Genomic DNA, 25,271 nt, shown 5'->3' with positions numbered 1-25,271 from the left:
GGGTATGGAAGTACATGGCCTATTTGGTGAGCGGCAGTGAAAACCCATCCCAAGATGCTTATACTTTATAATTTCTGCCAGTTACCAAGGGGGCTCCATCGGTGGTCTCTCACTAGGAGGAACCTGGGCAGGGACTTTACCCTGGTGGCACAGAAAGCAGAGTATATGCCAGTTAAAGGCAAGAACAGAGAGCAGGTGGGGCGCTCGGAAAACTAGGGAGCCCGGCATCCTGCATGCTCGTCAGAATCACCCTAAGAACAATGTCTTCAAAGTATGGGTTTTTTTAAGCCCCGTCCATAAACATCCTATAATGAGGCTCAAAATAGTTTGTTTTTAACAAGGTGCCATGATGATTTTCCTGTAGCCACTGATACCATTAGGTAATTTAACATTGTGGTAGAGAGGATGACCCGTCACAGTACTCCAAGAGACAGAGGAAAAAGGTATCGATTTGAGTCCCGTGAGGAAGATACTCGAAGGACGTTGGTCATCTTAGATGTTGAGGGTGAGGGAGGTTTTGAAGAGAAAGCCTGTTGTTTAATTTCTTACCTCCTACCTCTAGGTTTTCCAGTACGAAATATTGGAAACAAAACAGCTGGACACGTAATAGAAACTTTGAAGAACAAAAGGAAGTAAGAATCAGGTAGGATGCTTACACACAGCTACTAAAGAAAACGACCCTGTCCTAGAAAGCACAGTTTCTCAACCTCAGCACCACGGCCATGTGGGGCGATATAAGCCTTTGTTGTGGGTACCGCGCTGTGCATTTTAGGATGTGGAGCAGCGTGCCTGGCCTCCACCCACACAAGGTGCCCATGGCAAGCCCCCTCCCCGACGTGTGACAACTAAAAGTGTCCTGAGATGTTGCCAAATGTCCCCTTGAGGGCAGACTGCCCCTCATTGAGAATTACTGCTCTAAACACATACCTCTTCACTCTTAGTAGACGTTTTAAAATCAGGAACGTTTAAACATCTAAAACTTCTCAAGATTCAATGTGAATTGCTTACATTTGCAAACACCAAAAAGCCCCCCGGGCAAGTCATTGCCTTTGGTGCTAAGAGGACATTGCACACAGTGTTAGGAGCCTTAATACTTAAATAGGGAGAAATGATTTAGCACATTTAGCAGGGTCGAGGTAATAAAACTCAGAATTGAATTAGGGAAAATTGAGGCAGGATGACAGAGAGTCAGTTATATTTTCCCACAAAGCAGTAGCTGCCTCCTCTCTGGGGATCCTGAAAACTACACCAGCGGAATAAACTCAATGCCAACCTTCCTGGTTAGGGAATGGTCTCCTCTCGCATTCCTATCTTCATCTAAGGCTAGTAACATCTCAAGTTGACTGCTAACTCTGTCACATTTGCACCTAAGTGGAAGTGGAAAAGAAAATTCGGACCTAGATGGCTTACCGCAGATAATCTTATTTTTTAGCCTTTCTGTGTCCTGATGCTGCTGTGCATCAACTGTTAAGGACAATGGCAACTATCTTGTTCTATAGTTAATACCCCCCTCGAGGGAGGTAACTGTTCTACCTTTATAGGACTGCTGTCTCACCTGGGGTGTAAGGTCCAGTGTCGATTTTAAGGTGCAGCTTCTGTGAGTATCAAGTGCTTCACTTGAAGCCAGTCACAGCTCCACAAATGAAGTTACTCTATGTGCAGAAGCTCCATAAAAGACATAAAATGTTTTATATAGTTCAAGTCACACTGACTTGGATGAATAAAGGAGACAAAGTTTTATGACTTAGAGATGATTCTCCAGTGCTGTGTCACTTAAAAAAAAAAAGTAGCTACGTATCACGAGGGCTGGGGGAACTGTATCACGCTTCCACAGCTTTCCCAAGCGCTAAATGAAACGTCACTACCGTTGAGGAGGCAGCTTGAGCAAACTTCTAACCCCCAGCACACAGAGCCAAAATGGCCCTCAAGGTTTGCTTCCTGCAGCTGCCCTCGCTCTCGGCACATCAATAGAGAGGGAGCCGCTGCAGCAGGGGACCCCTTAGACACATTCATTTCTGGAGCACAGCTGGCTGGCACTTGTGTTCTTCTTTTATATTTATATGTAAGAGTCAATACAAGAATAATCTCGCAAAATGTAATTTCCTAGTTGACAAGAAACACGTTGAAGGACATTTTTTTTTTTTTTTTTATCGTGGATGGATTTAAGACCCTGGCTCCTTGGCCACTCCAAGATTTTGATTTAGGAGGGGGTGAGGGAAGAAGGGCTGAAAGGGGCACATTGGGAAAGGATGGTGGAATCATCTTAAGGCAGGATTTGCTGAACAAGCACACTTGGGTTTACACAGGTTGGAAGTGTATGGGGAGTTGGTTAGAAGGAGAGCTGATAAAAAGGGTGGCAGTGCTAACCTCCTTCTCCCTCCAGCAACCTCCCCGAGCTGCTTCTGCCCTGGACATAAAAGCATAGATCAGGTCATTTAACCTGATAGTTATGCTATCACTACCAAGGACACGTTAGTTGATCATTGCAATTAATGTTACAACGGTCTTGATTTTGAAATTATTCTACCTAGATAATGAGGAACTAATCAAATCACTGACTATATACTATTGGTAATTTGGGGTAGGACAAATATCAGCTAAAATCTACATTTAAAATGTATTATAAAACCTTGTTCTATAATAGTCTGTTGTAGATGTAACCTTTTATTCATGACATACTTAAATATTTATTTTATAAAATCTCGTGTATTATAATACCCCACGTACACACACATAGGAGGAGAACTCACCTTCTCATGACCTCGGGGGTTGAAAATGATTGAGAGCTCGAGTAATTCCAAATACTCATAAAGGGGAAACTGTAAGCAAGATGAGAAACGCTTCAAGAGATGTTATACCTCCTCAGGGGCCACAGCTGACACAGCAACCAGAACTAAACAGTCATCCCGTTCCAGTGTGCCTAGCTCATTATAATCCTAGAATGACCGGTTTTATGAATATTTCCATTCAAGCAATAGTCGCGGAGACATGCAGCTGGCTCTGGGACGATTATGGGTAAGCAAAACAGCGAGGGGCCCTGACTTCACAGCTCTCCTCCTAGACAGAAAGCTGTCAGTATGAAGCCAATAAGTATAGCGCTCCCTGTAAAATGTAACTCTAGTACCGTGCTCAGAGATACAGGGAGCGTGAATCCTACCAGTGAAGGATTCCCTGAAGAAGTAATGGTGAACTAGAAAAGAAAGGCGGAAGGCACATTCCTTTGCAACTGTAAAGGCACCACAGGAAGAAGGACTAGACAGAAGGCCGAGACGGTTGGAGCAGAAAGAATGAAGGGAGGGAGGGAGGTAGTTTGCCAGGTTATTTACCTAGGGCCAGACAAGCACAGGCTAGCTAAGGAACCCAGAGAAGCCACTGAAAAATGGGGAGCTGGACTAGCTTAGCAGATCTGCAATTCGCAAAAACGACTAGGGTCATCCTGTGGAGGACAGACTGGGGGGGAATCAAGAGCGGATGTGAGGCCGCAACCTCAGTCATCCAGATGAGACACAATGGCGGACCTCACGGGGATTATAACTGTGGGACGCAGAAGCGTGGAGGGATTTGGGAGTCACAATCCCAAAGACAAAATAATAGAATGGACAGGGAGAGATGAGGAAGAAGTTAAATTTCTGGCTCAAGAACCAGGCGGAAAATGGAGTCTTTCAGAGCCAGAAAGAGGATGATTTGGGGAGGAAACTATTGACTCGCAAGGCTTGAATTAGAGTCTTCAACCATTACATCTCCTCTTAGGCAGTAGGTCTTTCTGTTTCAGTAAATCATCTGCAGGTGGATTCCTGCCATACTGTTGTGATACACGGGACTGTCAACTCTGAAACCTCTACTTGAAATCGGCCTGTGAAGGAGCTGAACCGAATTCAGTAGCCCTGCCTAAAAGAATGCGTTTCCCCACCAAATCACTGCTCTGTAAAATCTGAAACTAAGGGTGATGCTGAGAAATGGACTTTTCAAAGGGCCAAAGTCACAGAGGGGCCCTGCCCAAGCAGGTTTATCAACAAGAAAGAACGCTGTCCTCTTGACGGCAGGACGAAACGAAGCAGGGGAGACCCCACAGGTAATGATACACTGAGGTCGTAAATTACAGCTGGGTTTTGTCTATACTTGCCTTTGTAGTTTTGACTTTGTTGCCGCTGCTACAGGACCAACCTGAGTGATCTGGCAGCACTTTGCAATCCTCTCCTTCCAAACAAGGATTCATGTGACACCACCATTTCTGAATCACAACGGAAGCTGGAAGACAAAGCCAAATAATATTTGGGACATTGTTTCTTCCTCCAAATACAGGTAACATAAAGCTCAACATTGGTGAGTACACTGGCTTCCAAAATTGCTTATGGTGAAATCTTGAGTAAAGAATCCAATCAGCCGTATACTGTACAGAAACAAATAGTTTCTTTTTATGCAGTTGGCTAACCGAGGATGATGTAGTTAGTGAGATCTCGCACTGTGCAGTACGCCCGCCCGGGTTTGAATTTGGCTGTGCTACCTTTATGGAAGGATCTTGGACTAGCTTTCTTACCCTCAGCTTCAGTTTCTTCATCTGTACGATGGGAATAAAAACAGAGCCTTGCCAGAAGGTGGCAAGAGCATAAAGCCAATCCGTGTGAAAGTCCTGGCTGACTGTGGACCAGTCACCGTGTGGTCAGAAAATGTTCACCATTATTGTGGTCTCCGTCTCTGGTTGCAGGTTATAGTGGTGGACGCGGATACCGCGGTTGTTTCATACTCTTTGTTTTCAACAGCACAGACTAAGAACAGTCAACATTTTCAGCACACAGGGTGCCTCATCTCTCCACGCCATTCCAGCAAGGTGAGTAACCACTTGAGTCCACTACTAGACGCAAGTTAAGATGGGAGGGGCGGGCCACCCCCTCACATGCCTACATTCTCGACTAGTCAGTTAGCTTACCTGTGAATTCCCTTTCCTCTTCATCTCACTATCCCCACAGCAGTCTGCCAATTAAGCCCCTGAATCAGAAACTAGTACCCCAGATCTCTGGGTTTGCAGGCAGATGAAGAGAAGTTAAGAAAAAACCATCACCTTGATGGTTATTCCCATAGATTTCAAAGGACGAAAAAGATTGTGACTGATTTTTAAAGGTGAACCACCCCCCCCCCGCAGGCTGGTATAGGACAAAGCTCCAAAGCTGGGGGTAGTATGTGTGGATTGGGGGTGGAGGTAGGTCAGCCTTGTTTTTTCTGTTTTTTTCTTTTTCTTTGGGTCGAAACAGTAACACATTGACTTAAAAAAAAAAAAAACAACAATTCTACCCCAATGGATTTTACCACTGCCTCAGAAGTCTGAAACTAAAGTTCAAGAAAAAGCAGGCATCCACAGCCCACCTTGGAGAACTCCAGACCACCACCCTAAAGTAAGTGACACCAATTTTATGACTTCCCAGCGCCTAGAAAAGTTAGGTTTACACTACACTGTAGTCTATTAAAGGTGCAATAGCCTTATATCGAAACAAAAAAAAATTTGGTGTACCTACTGTAATGAATAAATATTTTATTGCTCAAAATTGCTAGCCATCACCTGAGCATTTAGCGAGTCATATTCTTTTTGCCAGTGGAGGGTATGAAATACTGCAATACACAAATTTAAGCAAAGGCGGTTGGAAAAGTGGCACTGATAGACCACTGCCTCAAACCATCAGTCTGTAAAAACGCAGTATCTGAAGTACGAGCTACTTTTTCTCGAGTGCAGGACACATCGCCAGATGTCCTGCCTGCATTTGCTAATTTCAAATTCACTACAACTCTGAGGTTCAAAGTGGCTATTTCTTTTTTCTGCATTTTACAGAGAGGAGAAAACTGAGGTCTGGTGGTATTAAATGAGTTGCCCAGAGTCACCCTTTTTCCAAGTAGCCAAGCAGCATTTGAACAGAGGCAGTCTAACACGGCTGCCAACACTTACTACGTACCCACTCCCTCCCAGCAGAGATCTCTGCTAGAGGCAATGACAAAAGTAGGTAACGGAGGAAGCCAGTGCATTCAAAACTCTTCTCCTGTCAGGCAAATGCGATGTGGCAGGATGAGGGCATAGGATTGTTCCATTATTGGCTGAAGTAACCAGATACTGTATTTTCTCCACATGCAGCCACCGTTCCAGGTTTGGCCAAATACTGAGCTATGTATCCAACGCGTCCCATCCAAACCAACAGTACATGAGTCAGGCAGATCTGTGATCTAGAATAACCAAGTGCTGTTTAAATCAGGAGGTGCCAACACTGAGAAAGGCACGCAGCTAAATGGGTTATTTATTTATGTCAGAGACTGACACTGCGCTTGAGTGGACGGACACACTGGCGCCATGTCTGACCAAGTTACATTCTTTTCAGCCCCCGACATCACAACGGTTTCACCTTAAAATCGTATGGAGCTGTGTCATTTTCAAAGCACTTTTACGTACTGTTCCGTTGTGATGGTCCCAAGAACCTTCAGAAGCAAGAAGGGGAGGCAGACGGTTCCAGATCCAAAAACCAGAGCTTTCCACAAAGTGAGTAATACCTGAATCGAGACTCTATCCATCAGTCTTTCTACTGGTACCACAATTTGCAGTGATCGTTTAGATTAATAAGTGCTACACAAAACTGACCATCTTCAAAGGGCCGACCAGTCATTGATTATTTTCTGAGTACCTTAGTTTGGTCCCAAGTAGATATAAAGATAAACAAGAGGTGGTTCCCAGCCCTCAACTGAAAATGCCATCTGCAGGACTGGAAAAGTTATCTAAACGTTGCCAGAGCTTAGTTATATTTGCACAGAGTTAAAAGTGAATCTGAGGTACTTTTTAAGAAGGCTTTAAAACTGTTCCTTAGACAAACTTTCTTCCACTCAGCAATGGAAACCTATGTACTCTTGACAGGTATCAGAGCTACCTGGATGAGTCAAAAAGAAGCTTTGACAGATGGCTAGTGATCTGTCCAGGTGAAGGCAGGGGGGTCAGTGAACGGCCACCTGGAAGCCAGGAGACCCACGTGGCTCAAGTGAGGGGTCAGCAGGGAAACAGTGGGCGTGCAGCTGAGAAAGGTGGTCTGGGAAGCAAACTTTAGGGACTGTCAAGGACAATTCAGGACTTGATTCTCTAAGCAGTGGGAAGCCATGGAAAGCTTCTCAGCACGGTAGTGCAACGAGCCAGGAAAACCTAGGTCCCTAGAAGGGTGAGCCTGGCAGGGACGATGCAAGAATTTAGAACAAAAAGGTGCCTGACAGGGAAGACCAACTGAGGTGTGAGTGAGGGGAGAAATCTGGGAATAAAACTCCCCGCAGAGGAAAACGCTAGTGCCTTCTCACTGGACTCAGGGGGATCTGAAATAATCCTGATGCCGAATCTAGAAAAGGAGCTTGAGGTGGGGAAAATGATGGATTCAGGCTTTCATCACAGTCTCAACTACAGCATTGCCTAGTATTTTGTTTAAGGATTTAAGTGTAATAATGTATTTATTTAAATAAATACAAGAAGGAAGCATACGCAGTCAAGCCCTTTGGAAACTCTTTACCACTGTCCTTTCACTTCGTTGGGAAATACAGAGCGATGGAGGCAGATTCACAATAGACTCCTTAAAACAGCAGGCTGCCCTGGAATTTCAAATATTTCTAGTTGTAAAAAAGACATCATGTTCATATTTGATAGAATACATTGAGTGAGGAGCCCTAGAAGTAGACACTTGATCCAGATAAAGTTTCCTTGTGAAAGACTTAATCGCAAATGTTCTTTCAGAAAAGGAGACATGATAAGAGCCATCCCAGTAGCCAAAATACAAGTTTCAAATTCCTTTCTGAGTTAAGGATTGATTAAGGAACTCGCAGCTAAACCGAAAACCAACAGAGGGTTTGACCCGACAATGACTAAGGTGATTAAACAGCCCGGATGTTTCAGCTCTGAGTGCATACGGAGTAGGGCTATGAGCTGAGACAAAAGACTCAGAAGTAGGGTTCTATTAAAATAACTCTTGAGAACATCTGCCCACTTAACTGAGTTTTGCCTCCACAGGAAAATAAATTTGTAGGAGGCATACATGGTTTTTTTTCCTGGTGCCAAATACCATAATATACTTATACTTTACAAGAGAAAAGTGTCTTGTCACTTCTATTTTTAAAATGAAATTCTTTAAAAAGCCCCCTGCCTTAGGAAAATACAAAATATCCCTATCTGTCTATCTCCAAGCTGCCAAGCTCTAACGAATTTCCAGCTTTATGCAGAAACGAACTTAAAAAAAGACAGGCAACTAGTACTTTCTATAATGTTGTTTTTTAGGTGAAAATGTAAGGTGACTAAGTAGCTACTGTGCTGCTGGTGCATTTTCTTTACTCTCTGTTGTATGAAATAGATGGAGGGTTTTTGTTTCTAGCCCTCGTCCCAAATAAATACCACTCTATTAAATAAAACACAGTATGTATTTATATAGCTATTTAGATAAGCCCACCTTCGAATAAGACCAACAGGCTCACTTCTCAACAGCTGGCATCTCCTTTGTGGACTTAGTGTGGTTGTATTTACACAGAGGCTCACTTCTCAACAGCTGGCATCTCCTTTGTGGACTTAGTGTGGTTGTATTTACACAGAGTTAAGGCTTTTCTAAAGAAGAGTGTATTTTTACCCTGAAACTACGGACAGAGAGATTAAGAGCACATCTTCGGGGAATATGTATCATCTAGAAAATGGAAACAGTCACAGCATAGGTTCTGAGGTTTTAACGTATCTTTAGCTATTTTGCTCTCACCCCTGTTATTTCAAGACACTCACTGTGTTCTTTAAAAATTAAGCCATTTATTAACTTTTAAGATAGGTGGAAAGCCCTGCCCATTTATATTTCTGGTTATTCAAAGAAAAGAAGCCATTCCAACCTGACCCAGGTCACATGCATAAAAGCAGTAGTGAGAGGACTACAATTTTTTGAAGGAACCTTTTCCTTGTTCCCACACTTCACAAATGACACAGTAGTGTTATCTGCACAGAGTACGGCGGGAGGCTGGGGCTGAGGGTGTACAGACTCCTCTTCTCTTCTGTGATCTAGGTTTGTCTTCCCAGCTAAAGGCCCCCTCGCACAAGCACGCGCACATTTGGCGGAAACTGCTAAGGCAGGGTCTCTTGACCTACGTTTGGGACCAGGTCATTCTTTATTGGGGGTAGCACCCTCTCCCCCAGCACAACCAGAAGTGTCACCAGACATGGTCAAATGTCCCCCGGGCTGCAGGGAGAAAATCACGCCCCGGCTGAGAAACACTCATCTGTGGTTATCTATTTATCTATGGTGATGATTTAGATGTACTCGGCCGGCCCGACATGAGAGGCTATGCTAGATCATCAGACCTCATCAAAGCTCTGGCTGGTGAAAGTGATACTAATTCACAGTAAATATCATCATGCCACCTCTATTCCATGGCTTCCGTCCTCCCTCCACCGGGGGCGCTTCCACAAGTCTAACCTTTGTATCTCTCTTTCACACACACAAATCCTGGCTAATCTTGGGCTCACTGTGCTGACAGTCTATGTGACCTGTCAGATTCAGAGATCACATTTTTCCTGCTCAGAAACCTCAGGGTATTTTATATGCACTTTGTTCCTAGCACTTCATCCATTCTCCTTGAATACAAATTCCCAGAAGGCAGGCAGTAAGCCCTAAAATTTGATTTGCTCTAAGGCCTTTAATATCACAGGCTCTGTTTACATCTCCAGCTTTGTCTTCTACCATTTCTGAGCCAGACGAGCTGATTCCGCTTCCCAAGGTTGTCCCCTTCATTCTCAGGTGCTCTACACGCCTGCCCTCCCTAGCTCCTTCCTACCTGGTCAAGTCAGACCGATGGCTTCTCATGGGCACCACCGCTGACCCCTCGTCTGCTTTACTAGAGTTTAATTACCAATCTTTCTGAGTAAACTCTGGGCTCCTTGAAAGCAGGACCTGAGTCTAATTATTATGCTACCCTCCAGCCTCTAGGACATGCCAGGCACAAATGTGCTAAATTAAAACTTGATAAATGAACAAACATACGCAAGAGGCATGTCCTTCCAACTTCCAAAGTACTTTTTGTAAAGGATGCTTCATTGTCCTTTACCTGACCAACACTGAGAAGAACTCAGAAAACTGCTTCGTCTGCCAGGTGGCACAGAGAACATAACTGGTAAGAAAACCGTGTGAACTCACAACTTAAAGACAGACCCTGCATCTCACCACACAATCCATAAAGCCATGAAAGATGTCTGCAATACACACAGTAACTCTTGTCCTTAAATAAGCGAAATCCGACATCTCAGAAAAGATATTTGGGCATCATCAAAAGGAAAAAAACTATAGCTTTAAAAAGTAACTAACTGTCTTCCATTCCTAGGCTTTCACCTTATTAAGTTTTTTTAAAACCGATGTTTAGAAAGCATTCACTTTGACAAAATAAATTGTTTCACTGTACTACACATTTATTTCATCTTATCCTAAAACGATTCAGCATTATCTCTTGATAAATGTGTAGAATATGGTTCCTACCACAAAACAGCCTTGTCTATGCCAGTAGACGAGTCAAAAGCAAGAATGCTTAACAGCTAAATAGTTTCTGTTTTAGGATCCAAGTACTCATAGCTTTAATCAAATAATTCCCCATCCCTTCTCCCAAATCCCAAATGTGTATTACAGACACATTTCAATAATTCAGGGGGACTTCATAAGTTAATTATAAGAAAAAAGCCTGATAGGAGAAAAAAAAAGCTATTTTTAACTAGTAAAAGCTATGATTTTATGGAAAAGCAACAAAAAACACCAGATAAGTATCTGTGGTGTGGATTAACAAAAATGCATAAAGATAGTCCAGTGTCTATACCAACATTAATAAGTGCCCCCCCCATGTCTTCTCGCCTTGGTTTTAATTTAAATGTAAATTCAAGTAAATTTTATATTTTAGATCCTCTCTATTCTTAGTGACAAATAAGATAAAAGGAACATAGCAGCAGAGACTAGGTCTTCCCGCAGCCAATTAGCAGCATGATACTGCATAATTATTATGGGATAAAGATTAAGCAGGTAAAGCTAAAAAGCCCTAATCAAAACATGTTCAGCTAAGGAACAGATGATCAGGGAGATAGGAAAACAGACATACCCCCTAACTAGAGCCTAAACTACAACTTCCTCCACCTCCTCTGTGACCCTGAGCCAATAAACATTGACTGAGCACCGACTATTGGCCAAGCAGTGCTAGTGCAGGGAACACAAATATGAAGACACAATTACAATCCCATCTTTCAGGGTTTTGGTGTGCTCTGGCCACCAAATGTTGCACTGAAGTTACAGATTTACATAAAGCTTCTCCTGCACTACCCAATATAGACGCTTCTAGTCACAAGTTCCCATGTAAATTTACACTAGTCACCTCTCAAATGCTCAAGGGCCACCTGTGCTTAGCAGCAACCAATCATACTGGACACATATACATCATGCCATATAGCTAGATATATAGAAAGAACATTTGCATCATCACAGAAATTCCACTGTACAGACTCTGCTCCGACACCAAATAATTGGTCTCCGTCACTTACTGATCCTCTACACTAGGGAAATCATGGACCCTGTGAGCGTGTTTCCTTTGCCACAGACACAACCAAAATGTCTTTCAGTAGAAGAACAGCTAAATAAATTATAACCTGTCCAATATAATGGACGCCGTGGAGCGATTAAAAAAACAGGTCAATAGGTACTAGCACACAAAGAGCTCCACAACCTAATACTAATAGGAATAATGCACATTGGATTAAGAAATATCCAGTGATAGCCATTTGTGTAAAACACATTCATACTTAAATCTACCACATTTTCCACAGACCTGTCTTTAAATACACAAGTACATGGAAAATATATTGACCAAACCCATAGGGTACCCATAGGGTAGAGGCCAAAAGGGATTTTTCTCATATACAAAATTTAAAACAAGCCAGTGTATGATAAGGTATTAGTATTTCCTTTACTAAGAGACAGATGCTAATAGGAACTATTACCCTATCTGTACTTTCCAGGCATCGATAAAAGTGCTTTGAGTTTTGTAAAACATTATTTAGATATCTAAGATTTTTATATCCAAATATTCTAAACTAGACAGTATAAATACAGTTCGTTATGATTCGTGAGCTCCTGTAGAAGTTTAAAATATATAGAGGCGATGTTGGTTCTGGATAAAATGGCAGAATAGGAAGACCCTGAGCTCACCTCCTCCCATGGACACACCAAAACTACAAATACCTATAGAACAACGATTTCTGAGCATGACCTAGAGACTAGGAGAACATATTTCTACAACTAAGGCTATAAAGAAAAGGCCACAACCAAACAGGTACGAAGGTCAGCGATGTGGTCTAGTCAGAACCCACACCCCTGGTGCAGGGACCCACAAGCAGGAGGGATATCACAACCATGAAGCTCCCTGCCGAGGAGCAAAGGGTCCGAGCCCCACATCAGCTGCCCCAGCCCGGGGGTCCTGCACCAGGAAGATGAGTGCTTAGAACATCTGGCCTTGAAAACTAGTGGAGCTTACGTCTAGGAGAGCTGGAGGAATGGAGAAAACTGAGACTCCACCCTTGAAGGATTCACACACAAACTCACTTGCTCCCAGTCCCAGTACGGAGGCACCAGCTTGCAAAGTGCCTGTGTGACACAATTTAGGACACATGCCAGAGGGGCAGGGATCCAGTGGAACTTCCTCCAGGGACAGAAGTGCTGGCAGGAACCCTTTTTTTTTTTTTTTTTTTTAAACTCTCCTTTTACCTAGCTTGCCCAGCACTGATGTGCACCATTTCCGTAACTCTCCATCTACCTAGCTAACACTGTGTGCCCCACCCCGGTGTTCCCCTAAGACCCTACCCAGCTGTGATCAGTCCCTCCAAATTAGCTCCTGCCCCACCTGCTGGGCCACCTCAGCTGTTACCAGTGCCCCTGCAAAATGGTCCTTGCCCCCTACCGCACCCAGCAGCTTGGCCAGCACTGGGGTCCCTCCATATCAGCTCCCATTTGGAGAGCTCCGCACACCGGCAGTCCCACAAGAGTCATGATCAGGCCCCACAGCCAGCTGTGCCAGAGACGAGTTCTACACATCAACGTGCCCCCTAACAGTCCTGGCCAACCCATGCAACCAGCCAGCCTGGGGGTCAGCCCTGCCCACCAACCAGTGTGTCTGTAGCAATCAAGACTCAACCATAAAAGGAGGGTGCATACAGCCCACACCAGTGATACCTCTGGAGCAGCTGGCTCTGGTGACCAAGGGTGACTGTGCCACTGGGCCCCACAGGGCACCTTGTACATAAGGCCACTCTTTCGAGACCGGGAGACATAGCTGACATGCCTCATATATGTAGTTAGCCAAAATGAGGAGACAAAGAAACACCTTCCAAATGGAAATAAACAGGAAAAAACACAGAAAAAGAACTAAATGAAATGGAGGTAACCGATTTACCAGCTAAAGAGTTTAAAGTAATAGTCATAAAGATACTCACTGAACAAAGGAGAAGAATGAATGAACTCAGTGAGAACTTCAAAAAAGGGATAGAACTTCAAAAAAACATCAGAACTAAAGAATACGGTAACTTCTACTCAATACTCTGTAATGGCCTGTGTGGGAAAAGTATCTAAAAAAGAGTGGATGTATGAATATGTATAACTGATTGAGTGGATGTATGAATATGTATAACTGATTCACTTTGCTGTACACCTGAAACTAACACAACATTGTAAATCAACTATACTCTGATTAAAAATACATATATCCAGTAACTTAAATGAAAAATACACTAAAGGGAATCAACAGCAGATGTAGCAATACTTAGAATAGACTCTAAAACAAAAACTGTAAACAGAGACAAAGAAGGACATTACCTAATAATAAAGGGATCAATCCAACAAGGTATAATGCTCGTAAATATCTATGCACCCAACAGAGCAGCACCTAAACACATAAAGTAAATATTAACAGATATAAAGGTAGAACTTGACAGGTATAATAGGAGGACGTGAACACCCCACTTACATCAATGGACAGACCATCCAGACAAAAAATCAATAATGAAACGTTGGCCTTAAGTGACACATTAGATCAGATGACCTTGATAGATACAGTCCACCAAAAAAAAAAGCACACAAAAAAAGTAAACTCCAGATGGATTAAAGACCTAAACGTAAGACCAGATACTATAAAACTCTTAGAGGAAAACATAGGCAGAACACTCTCTGACACAGATCACAGCAATATCTTTTTTGATCCGTCTCCCAGAGTAATGGAAATAAAAACAAAAATAAACAAATGGGACCTAATTAAACTCAAAAGCGTTTGCACAGCAAAGGAAGCCATAAACAAAATGAAAAGAGAACACACAGAATGGGAGAAAATGTTTGCAAATGATTCAACCAACAAGGGATTAGTCTTCAAAATTTACAAACAGCTCATGTGACTCAGTATCAAAAAAACAACCCAATCAAAGGATGGGCAGAAGCCCTAAATAGACATTTCTCCAAAGAAGACATACAGAAGGCCAAGAGGCAAGTGAAAAGATACTCAACATCACTAATTACTAGAGAAATGCAAATCAAAATTATGAGATATCACCTCACACCAGTCAGAATGGCCATCATCAAAATATCTGCAAACAATAAATGCTGTAGAGGGGGTGGAGAAAAGGGAACCCTCCTACACTGTTGGTGGGAATGTAAATTGGTAGAGCCACTACGGAAAACCATATTGAGGTTCCTTACAAACGGAAAAAGAGAGCTGCCATATGTTCCGGCTCTCCCACTCCTGGGCATATCCAGAGAAAAGCATGGTTCAAAAGGATACGGCACCCAGTGTTCATTGCAGCACTGTTTACAGTAGCCAAGACATGGAAGCAAACCTAAATGTCCATCAACAGATGAATGGATAAAGAAGATGTGGCACATACATACAATGGAATATTACTCAGCCATTAAGAAGAATGAAATAATGCCATTTGCAGCAACATGGATGGACCTGAAGATTATCATATTAAGTGAAGTAAGTCAGAAAGAGAAAGACAAATATCATATAATATCACTTATATATGGAATCTAAGAAAACAGTTACAAATGAACTTATTTACAAAACACAAACAGAATCACAGACTTAGAGAACGAACTTATAGATACTGGGGGGAAGGGTGGGGGAAGGGATAGATTGGGAGTTTAGGCTTGACATGTACACACCTCTATATTTAGAATAGATAACCAACAAGGACCTACTGTATAGCAGCAGGGAACTCTGCTCCGTACTCTGTAATAAGCTAAATGGGAAAAGAATTTGAAAAGGAGTAGAAACATGTATATGTATAACTGAATCACTTTGCTATACACCTGAAACTAACACAACACTGTTAATCAACTGCACTCCAGTATAAAATAAACAGTTTCCTATAAAAGCAGAAAAAACACATACATTTCAAGAGCACATGGAACATTCTCCAGGATAGATCACATTATACCATAACACAAGTCTCAATAAATTTAAGATGAGTGAAATCAAGCACTTTCAACCACCCACAGAGGTATGAAACAAGATATCAAATTACAAAAAGAAACCTGGATAAAACACAAATGCGTGGAGACTAAACAACATGTTACCAAAAAACCAATTCGTCAGTGAAGAAATCAAAGAGGAAATCAGAAACTATCTCGAAACAAATAAAAATAAAATACAATTTTCCAGAATCTATAGGACGCAGTGAATGTAGTTCTAAGAGGGAAATTTAGTGATACAGGCCTACCTCAAGAAACAAGAAAAATCTCAAACAACCTAACTTACCATCTAAATGAATTAGAAGAAGAGGAACAAAGAAAGCCCAAAGTCAGCAGAAGGAAGGAAATAATAAGTATTAGAGCAGAAATAAATGAAATAGAGACTAAAAAGAAAATAGACAAGATCAATGAAAGCTAAGAGCTTGTTCTTTGAAAATATAAACAAAATTGATTAACATTTAGCCATACTCATCAAGCAAAAAAAAGAAAGGGCCCAAATAAATAAAATCAGAAATGAAAGAGAGGTTACAACCAACACCACAGAAATACAAAGAATCATAAGAGGTCAGGAGAAATAATTATATACCAACAAACTGAACAACCTCAAAGAAATAGATAAACTCCTAGAAACATACATTCTTCTAAGGCAATCAGGAAGAAATAGAAAATCTGAACAAATTGATTACTAGTATTGAAATTGACTCAATAATCCAAAAGCTCACAACAGGATACCAAGGGGGAAGGGGGGCTGGGATGAATTGGGAGATTTGGATTGACATATATATACTATCAATACCAAGTATAAAATAGATAACTAATGAGAACCTACTATATGGCACAGGGAACTCTACTTCATGCTCTGCGGTGCCCTAAATGGGAAGGAAATCCACAAATGAGGGGATATATGGATATGTGTTGCTGGTTCACTTTGCTGTACAGTAGAAACTAACACAACATTGTAAAGCAGCTATACTCCAGAAAACAAAACAAAAAATCCTTTCACAACAAAGTCCAGGACCAGATGTCTTCAGAGATGAATTCTATAAAACATTTAAAGAAGAGTTAATACTTATCCTTTTCAAATTATTCCCAAAAGTTAAAGAGGAAGGAATGCTTCCAAACTCATTATCCTTATACTAAAACTATAGACAAAGACTATACACCAAAAAAAGAAAAAAAAAAAACAATTACTGGCCAACATCCCTGATGAAGATAGAAGCAAAAAACCTCAACAAAACATTAGCAAACCTAATTCAACAGTACATTAAAAAGACCGTATGCCATGATCAAGTGGGATTTATTCCAGGAATTCAAGGATGGTTCAATATCTGCAAATCAATCAATGTGATGCACCACATTTACAAAATAAAGGAGAAAATCATACAGTCATCTCAATAGATAAAGAAAAAGCGCTTGGCAAAATTCAACATCCAGTTATGATTAAAAGCTCTCAACAAAGTGAGCATAGAGGGAATGTACCTCAACATAATAAAGGCCATATACAATAAACCCACAGTTAACATCACACTCAATGGTGAAATGCTGGAAGCTTTTCCTCTAAGATGAGGAACAAGACAAGGATCCCTACTATCACGACTTTTACTCAACACAGTGTGAGAAGTCCTAGTCACGACAATCAGACAAGAAAAAGAAATACAAGTTATCCAAATTAGAAAAAAAAGTAAAACTGTCACTGTTTGCAGATGACATGATAGTATATATGAAAAAAGCCTTAAAGACGCCACCAAAAAACTATTAAAAGTGATAAGTGGATTCAGTAAAGTTGCAGGATACAAAAATCAGTATACATAAATCTATTGTATTTCCATAAACTAATAACAAACTAAGAAAAATTAAGAAAACAATCACGTGTGGGATAAGCGAACCCTTATACACTGTTGTTGGGAATTTAAATTGGTGCAGCCACTATGGAAGACAGTATGGAGATTCCTCAAAATACTAGGAATAGAATTACCATATGATCCAGTAGCTACCCCACTTCTGGCTCTCTACCCAAAGAATACAAAAACACTAACTGGAAAAGAAATATGCACCTCTATGTTCACTGCAGCATTATTTACAATAGCCAATGTATGGAAACAATCTAACTGCCCATCAACAGATGAATGGATAAAGAAGATGTGGTGTATATATATATACAATGGATATATGTATATATAATGGAATATTACTCAGCCATAAAAAGAAGAAAATTCTGTCATTTGCAACAATGTGAATGTATCTAGAGGGCATCATGCTAAGTGAAATAAGTCAGACAAAGAAAGACAAATAACGTATTATTTCACTTATATGTGGAATCTAAAAAATTTAAAAAAAGAAAGAAAAAGAACAACAGAACCAAACGGAAACAGACTCACAGATGCAGAACAAAAAACTGGTGGTCTCCAGAGGGGAGAAGTGTGGGAGGTTGGACAAAACAGGTGAAGAGAATTAAGAGGTACAAACTTCCAGTTATAAAATAAGCCATGGGGAGGTAATACACAGCACAGGGAATATAGTCAATAATTGTGTAATAATTTTGTATGGCAACAGATGGTTGACTTATCCTGGTGATCAATATGTAATGTTTATCAATGTCAAACCGCTATGTTGTACACCTAAAACTCCCATAATATTGTATGCCAACTATACTTCAATAAAAACGTTAAACATCTTTACAACTGTTAATTAAAAATTAAGTAAAATCTACAGAGGCAAGCAACCATTGTTGTTACCTTTCGAAATGAATCTGTGATTAGTGAAGATGAAATAATTCTCTCCTGTGCTAAAACTCATCAGGCACCAGCTACTGCGGGGAGATGTAAATAAGAGACCCAGTTCCCATCCTCAAGCAACTTGCACACTAATGGGAAGCATACATTCGACAAGTTTTTACAACAAAACAAGATGCACATCATGAACTGGAAGTATGGGGAGATACAAGAACATATAGAAGATCTGAAAGGAGACTAGGCATTAAGTGGACAAATGTGTGTTGGGGGGATGAAGGGAACGATTCAGGCAATGACAGGTGAAGTGCAGAGATGAAAGGGAACAGAAAAGCCTCCAGTTTGCCTGGGGTACAGTAGTTCAAAGAAAAAAGTAAGACAGAACGAGATTATGCAGGGCTTCGTCAGCCAAGCCATGGTAAGGAATCTGGATTTCATTTTAAAGACAGTGAAAGTCACTGAAGTGTGGTTTTAAATATGGGAATGACATAATGAGTTCTGTTTCTGTAGAAGGATCATTCTGGCTACAGCGTGAAAATTGGAAGACGAAGAGTAGTAAGCTCAGCAAAATGTATTTAGGCCCTTAGACGGTGGAGGTGACAGTGGGGTAGAGAAGAGTGGACTGATTTGAGAGAGAGCAAGGAGACAAAATGAGTATGATCTGGATTCAGTAATGGAGCAAATATATACACTAAACTGTCCCAGCTGGGGAGACAAACTTAGCAATTTTTTTTTTTAATGTTAAAGATCCTTACCTTTCTTTTTATAGGCCTACAATCCTTTATCTTTAAGCCCCAAATCCAAAAAGCTCTGAAAATGGCAAGAATTTCTTTAGAATGGCAGCAATACCTGACTTGAATTAACATGAGGTTCTTCATCTTGCCTTATCCCATCCTGCATGAATGTTCATGTATTTTACTGTATAAATATTAATATCTGTAATTATGGGGTGCAACTGCAGAAGACGTTAGGTCTGTTAGGTAATAGATGGCATATGCACTATGTTGCCTTAACTAAATCTGACAGAATCTGAATTCAGCAACACATTTGGCCCCCAGAGTTTCTGGTGAGGAATTCTAGATGGGAAATTTTCCACGTTCACTTTCCATTTTGAAAGGTGGCAGAGATCATGCTTGATACATAGCAATGGTTTGTATACAATACGTGTACACCAAACAGTCTACAAATGTGTGTCTGTTTGGTAGGGTGGGTGGGACGTGGTTAATTATTGTCGACTGTATGGTTCTAGAGATAAGAATGTGTGTGTGTTTTAACTGCTGACCTTTAGAAATGCATCAGATAAGACAGGAAGTGTTCGTTTTCAGGGAGGTTTCACACCACTGTAGAGAAGCTGCTACAAGACTTAACCTCATGCATCTGTCCCCCTGGGGACTGATACTTGTTTCTAACAAGGTGTCTGCTGGAAGGAGCCAGGGGGCATCAAAAGGAATCAGTCCCAGGCCCCCACCTACAACCATCAACATTGATTCTTTTTTTTTAACCACTGCCACCATATTCTGCGAGGGGATAGGGAAACAACAAATGAATGATATCCCAAACTATTCTCACAGAACTTGCTCCAAAGATGTTATATAAATAGTAAACTAGAAATAAAGAGAATATTAGTCTATAACATCAAACACGAGGTGAGAAAACCAGGTTGCTGACTTTCTGAATAGAGTTTTAGAGGAGGCGGAAAAGCATGTCTAGGGAAGAAACTGCTCCAGTGGGTGATATTTGGAGAGACAGTTGGGCAAGCAGAAATCAAAGCATATCTTCCTGATTGTCCAGTAACTGAACTCCTCATTGGTACCTCTTGGGAGACATCATTAATACCCTACTCATTAAGAAATTTGTGGGGTTATATTTATGTTCATTTTTTAAATGACACTGACATAGTTGACATAGGTGCAGCCCTAGTTTCCTTTGAGTTGCAAAGACAGCAAAGTAGGGGGGTTCTTTACTGTTAGGTCCTTTTGCAACATTAAGGAAACTGACCAGAAAGGTCTTACCTTCAACACAAGAAGGCTGAGCCCGAGTTGTGCCAGCAACCTGTCCTGGGAAGCAAGAACACTTGACCGTTTGTGATCGCTCCTCTATGCGGTTCTTGTTACAGCACCTGTGCACTGCGACCACCTCACAGGTCCCTTGCTTGATTTGGTGGTGACCTGGTGGATAACAGGGGAGCAAAACAGACCCAGTGCTGTTAGGAAGAAATGAAAGTACCAAGGATGTGAGTGATGCCATGACTACATTTCCCAATTCCATGTATACTACGTTTATGAATCCTTTTTGTTTGTTTGTTTTGATGTAAATTTAAACTTATATAAAGGTGGCAAGAATAGTGCAAAAAACTCCTATAAAACTGAGGTATACAGAAATTTGGCTTCCAGGACCTTTAGCCCCTGGTATCACACCAATGGCTGTGTTATGTTACTTACATGGCAAAAGAGATTCTGCGGATGTAATTAAGATTACTAATTGGTTAAGTTTAAGAGAGGGAGATTATCCTGGATTATCCATGTAGAGCTAAGGTGATGAGCCCTTCAAAGCAGAGAGATGAAGCAGAAGGCGAATTCAGATTTAAACCACGAGGAGGACTCAAAACACCATTGCTGGCTTGAAAATGGAGGGGCCAAGAGTCAAGGAAATGGAGACTTCAGTCCTACAACCACAAGGCACTGAATTCTGCCAAAAACCTGGATGTGCTTGGAAGCAGATTCTTCGCCAGGGTCCCCATAAAGGAAGGCTCTCCTGCGGATACCTTGATTTTAACCCAGAGAAACCAGCCAAACTGTGCCAGACTTCTCACCTACAGAAACAAGCCGCTAAATTTATGGTAATCTGTCACAGCAACAATAGCGAACTGATATAAGACCTTTTACCTAGATTCCCTAATTGTTAACATGTGACCCCATTTGCTTTCTCATTCACTCTCTTTCATATATTTTTCTGAGCCATTTGAGAGTAAGTTGCAGACATGACACTCCTTCACCCCTAAATACTGTGTATTTCCCAAGAATAAAGACTTTCTCTGACATAATTAACGAATTCAGGACATTTAACATTAATACAATGCTATTATATAACTGACAATCTGCAGTCAAATTTTTCCTCTTGTCCCAAAAATGTCCTTTAGAGCCATTTCCCCCGCTGCTCAGGATCCAATGCAGAAGCCTACATTATATTTAGTTCACATTTCTTTAGCCTTCTTTAATCAGAAACTATTCCTCAGACTTTATCTTTCTTGACCTTGACATTTTTAAAGAATACATGTCAGTTATTTTGTACAATGTTCCTCAGTTGGGATTTGTCTGATGTTTCCTCCTGATTAGAGTCAGGCAATGCACTTTTAGCAGATTACCCCAGAAGTGACACTATGTTCTTCTCAGTGCATCATATCAGGAGGCACATAATGTCATTTATCCGGCTTTTGGTGCTCTTACTTTTAATCACATACTTAAGGTGGTGGCTGCCAGGTTTCTCCATTTCTAAAGGTACTATTTTGCCCTTTGTAATTAATAAGCATTTTAAGGGGAAATATATTCAAACTATGTAAACACCCCACTCTTCAAACTTTGACCCACTATTTTTAGCATCCATTGATGACTTCCACCAGAACCAATTATTAATATGATGGCTGCAAAACTGATTCTATATTAATATTCAAATTATCTCAGATCTAGACAGGAGGAGGCCCTTCATACTGGCAGCTGTGTCATTTTGACATATCCCCATTATGCTTTGAGATCTTAGCTAAATTTCTGGCTCAAAAGATGTGCCAGATTTTCCCTGCCCTCATCATTTTTCTCCAAGGAGCCCTGATTGTTTTTAGTGGGGCTTCAGATTTAGAAACCAGGACCTTGGCACAAAGGTTTATTCATTGCTACCAGGGAGTGATTTGGGGCTGAAAGGGCAGATAGACCTAGGAAGTGTGTGTGTGTGTGTGTGTGTGTGTGTGTGTATACAGCGTGAGTCCACAGCGTAAGTCCACACTGGCATCTCCAATTCCATCCTAGCACCACAGGTTCTCACTGCTCTGTCCACAATTCTATATTTCTACCTCCCATCGCCAACAATGATAAAACTGACTTCCATACTCCTGTAACAAACAGAAAATGGTTTACGTTTAATTTATATTGGAGTCCATTTTATCAGTTAGAAGTCTTTTAACAATGGAAAGTGATCTAAGCTCACTTAAGCCAAAGAGAATTTATTGGAAAATTATCAGGAGATTGTAAAACCAAGAGAGAACTTAGCTGAACACTAAGTGGACCCATTCTCATGGCTGGACCTGAGGGAATGATTCCACTCCATGAGTCTGTCGTTCTGTTCAAGGTCATGTCAGCTGTAGCAGCCACCGTCTAAGATGGTCCCTAATGCTCCCTGCCTCCTACTGTCCACACGTTTGTGCAGTCCCTTCCCACATGGTACCATCTTTATGACCAATAGCGTGCAGAGGAAATGATGATATGTCACTTCCAAAATTAGGTGGTCACCCTTTCTGTGCCTTTTGGATCACTCACTCAAAGGAAACCATGGGATAAGTGGCCCTATAAAGGGGCCTTTGTGGCAAGGAACTGAAGTCTCTTGCCAACAACCCTGTAAGTGAGCTTCAAGGTATATTCCCTCCTACACCGCACCAGCACTGGTCTGTGTGCCAGTGCCAATAGCACACATCACAAGTGATGGTTTATCACTTCCACAGTCAGGTTATAAAAGACAGTGGTGCAGTCCCTTGCTTGCTCATCAGTCACTCTGGAGGAAATCATGCTGTGTGCTGTCACGAGTGAGTTTGGAAGTGGATCCTACAGCCCTAGTCGAAGCTTCAAAGACTACAATCCCAGCCAACAGCTCAACTGCAATCTAACAACCCTGAGTCTGGACCACCCAGCTAAGCCATTCCCAGATACCTGCTGCTCAAAGACTGTAAAATAATATATAGTTGACCTGTGAACGATGCAGGACTTAGAAGCGCTGACCCCACACACCCAGTCGAAAACCTGAGTGTAACTTATGGTTGGCCCTCCTTATCTGTACTTATGGATTCAGCCAACCACAGGTCGTGTGGTACTATAGTACATACTTACTGAAGAAAGTCATAGTATAGTGGACCTGCACAGTTCAAACCTACATTGTTCAAGGGCCAACTGTTTGTTGATTGTTTCAAGCATCTAAGGTCGGGGCTCATTTGTTACACAGCAATGGATAACTAATGCACCAACTCTGGTTACACCAAGATGGAAAGACTTACCTTTGCTCTGATAAAAAAAAAAACAAAAACAACGGAAACAAGCTTGTAGAGGCAATGTTTAGAAATTACTAATGAAAGGCAAGGTTTTCAGGCACCCTTGAGCACCCTCATGATTTTCAGATATACCGTTTACATATATATTGTTCTGTGAATTACAAGAAATCTCTTCTACTCGTTAAAACAGGTTTCCCCGAAGATTCCCACAGGTTAATGCTTTGCTTGGTTTCTCTTGTTTGGTGTATGTGCTTCGAATAACAAAGCTCCTTTTTACAATTCTGTATTTCAGATTTTTAATCCATACAGATAGACCTTCTACAAAGTAACCTCTATATCATGGTGCATTTTTTCTGGCCCTTCCCTGTCATACTATCTTAAATGGTGGAAGCAAAATCCAATTAATGGTGAGAACAAACACTAAGGCAAAGTTTCATTTGTAAAATACATAAAAGCGGAACCAGTACCCAGAGAGTCAAATCGCCAGCATGAGAGAAAGTTTTCAATCCACTACAGAGGAAAACATAAATATGAAAGGAGTAATTAAAATTATAAACCTAATTAAATGTTTGCAAGAAGAGTGTTGATTTCCCATAGGTAGCTGTGTACAATTGTAAAAAAGTAAATAAGTAAAAAATAAAGAGTAATTACAATGTCAGTAAAGTAGCATGGGACTTTAGCACCAAGTAAGCAGAAAAGTGAGGACTGGGGAGAGTTCATGGGGAGATCCTTTCTGTAGTCTCCAATTGCAAATAAGCACTTCAGGTCAAACGGTCCTGGACAGGTAATGAGTAGCCACGAGGGGGAAGAGGGGTGGCTGGGATGAATTCATCCTCAGTCTTCTCTCAGTGACCACCCTCCCTGTTGGCCATTGTCTCAGTTTGCTCAGCTGCCACAACAAACTACCACAGACTGGGTGGCTTCAACAACAGACATTTATTTCTCAGAGTTCTGGAAGCCAGAAATCCAATATCAAGGTGCTGGCCAATTCAACTCCTGGTGAGAGCTCTTTTCCTGGCTTTAAACAGCCTCCTTCTTACCATGTCCTCACATGGCAGAGAGAGGGAGAGAGAGCATGCGCTCTGGTGTCTCTTCCTTTTTTTCCTAAGGACACCAGCCCTATTAAATTAGGGCCCACCTTATGACCTCATTTAACCTCTATCACCTCCTCACAGACGCTCTTTCCAAATACGGTCACATTTGGGGGTTAGAGCTTCAACATATGAATTTGGTGGGTGGTGGGGGCACAAACACTCAGTTTGTAACAGCCATCATGCCTTAATTAGATTTTTAATGGTCCTAGAGAATCTATAATGAAAGCAGCTCTAAACCTCATTAAGAAAATAAAAGAAATGTGCTTTAGTAACTTCCTAGAATAGTCAAGAAGTGATGTGAACATTCATTAATATTATAGTTTGCTGAGAATTTTGTTGCTATTTAGATAACCATCCACAAATGCAAATAGTTTTTTTTTTTTTCTATTCAATCTTGTCTCTGAATAATCAGCTTGCCTGGTCTAGAATTTTATTCATTTATATAGCACCAACTATGGTACTTCATTGATTTTTAAGATACATATTTTAACATGTCAGGATGTGTCACAACTGATAGCATCTTACCATTATAATTGGCATTGCTTTTCTTTCTTTGAAATACACAAAACAGCAGTATATTTCACAATTGACAGCATCTTAGATTTGATAAAATATGGTAGGTTGCAGGCACTCTTCTAAACTTTCTACAAATATTCTATGTAATCTTTTAAAATGCTACAGTACA

The 25,271-nt window shown here is 41.2% G+C and overlaps 1 protein-coding gene and 1 long non-coding RNA gene across 2 annotated transcripts in view; one reads left to right on the top strand and one right to left on the bottom strand.

The window, feature by feature from the left end:
• Positions 1 to 441: 441 nt before the first annotated feature.
• On the top strand, positions 442 to 4,828 carry LOC125965595 (uncharacterized). The gene is made up of 3 exons (XR_007479667.1): positions 442 to 643; positions 4,132 to 4,302; positions 4,706 to 4,828. It is a non-coding gene; the product is annotated as an uncharacterized LOC125965595 (long non-coding RNA).
• TAFA4 (TAFA chemokine like family member 4) overlaps positions 4,027 to 25,271 on the bottom strand; it is a 129,273-nt gene continuing 108,028 nt past the window's right edge. The window contains exons 3-4 of the mRNA XM_033424794.1: positions 20,257 to 20,412; positions 4,027 to 4,248 (exon numbers count right to left, since the gene is read on the bottom strand). Coding sequence (XP_033280685.1) covers positions 4,097 to 4,248; positions 20,257 to 20,412 — 308 coding nt within the window. The 3' untranslated portion in view covers positions 4,027 to 4,096. The remainder of the gene's footprint in view (positions 4,249 to 20,256; positions 20,413 to 25,271) is intronic.

This window comes from Orcinus orca, chromosome 10, assembly GCF_937001465.1.
Source record: "Orcinus orca chromosome 10, mOrcOrc1.1, whole genome shotgun sequence".
In the NCBI taxonomy this organism is placed as follows: Eukaryota; Metazoa; Chordata; class Mammalia; order Artiodactyla; family Delphinidae; genus Orcinus; species Orcinus orca.
The sequence above is the reverse complement of the archived record's forward strand: the minus strand, read 5'-3'. Positions and strand labels throughout refer to the sequence as shown.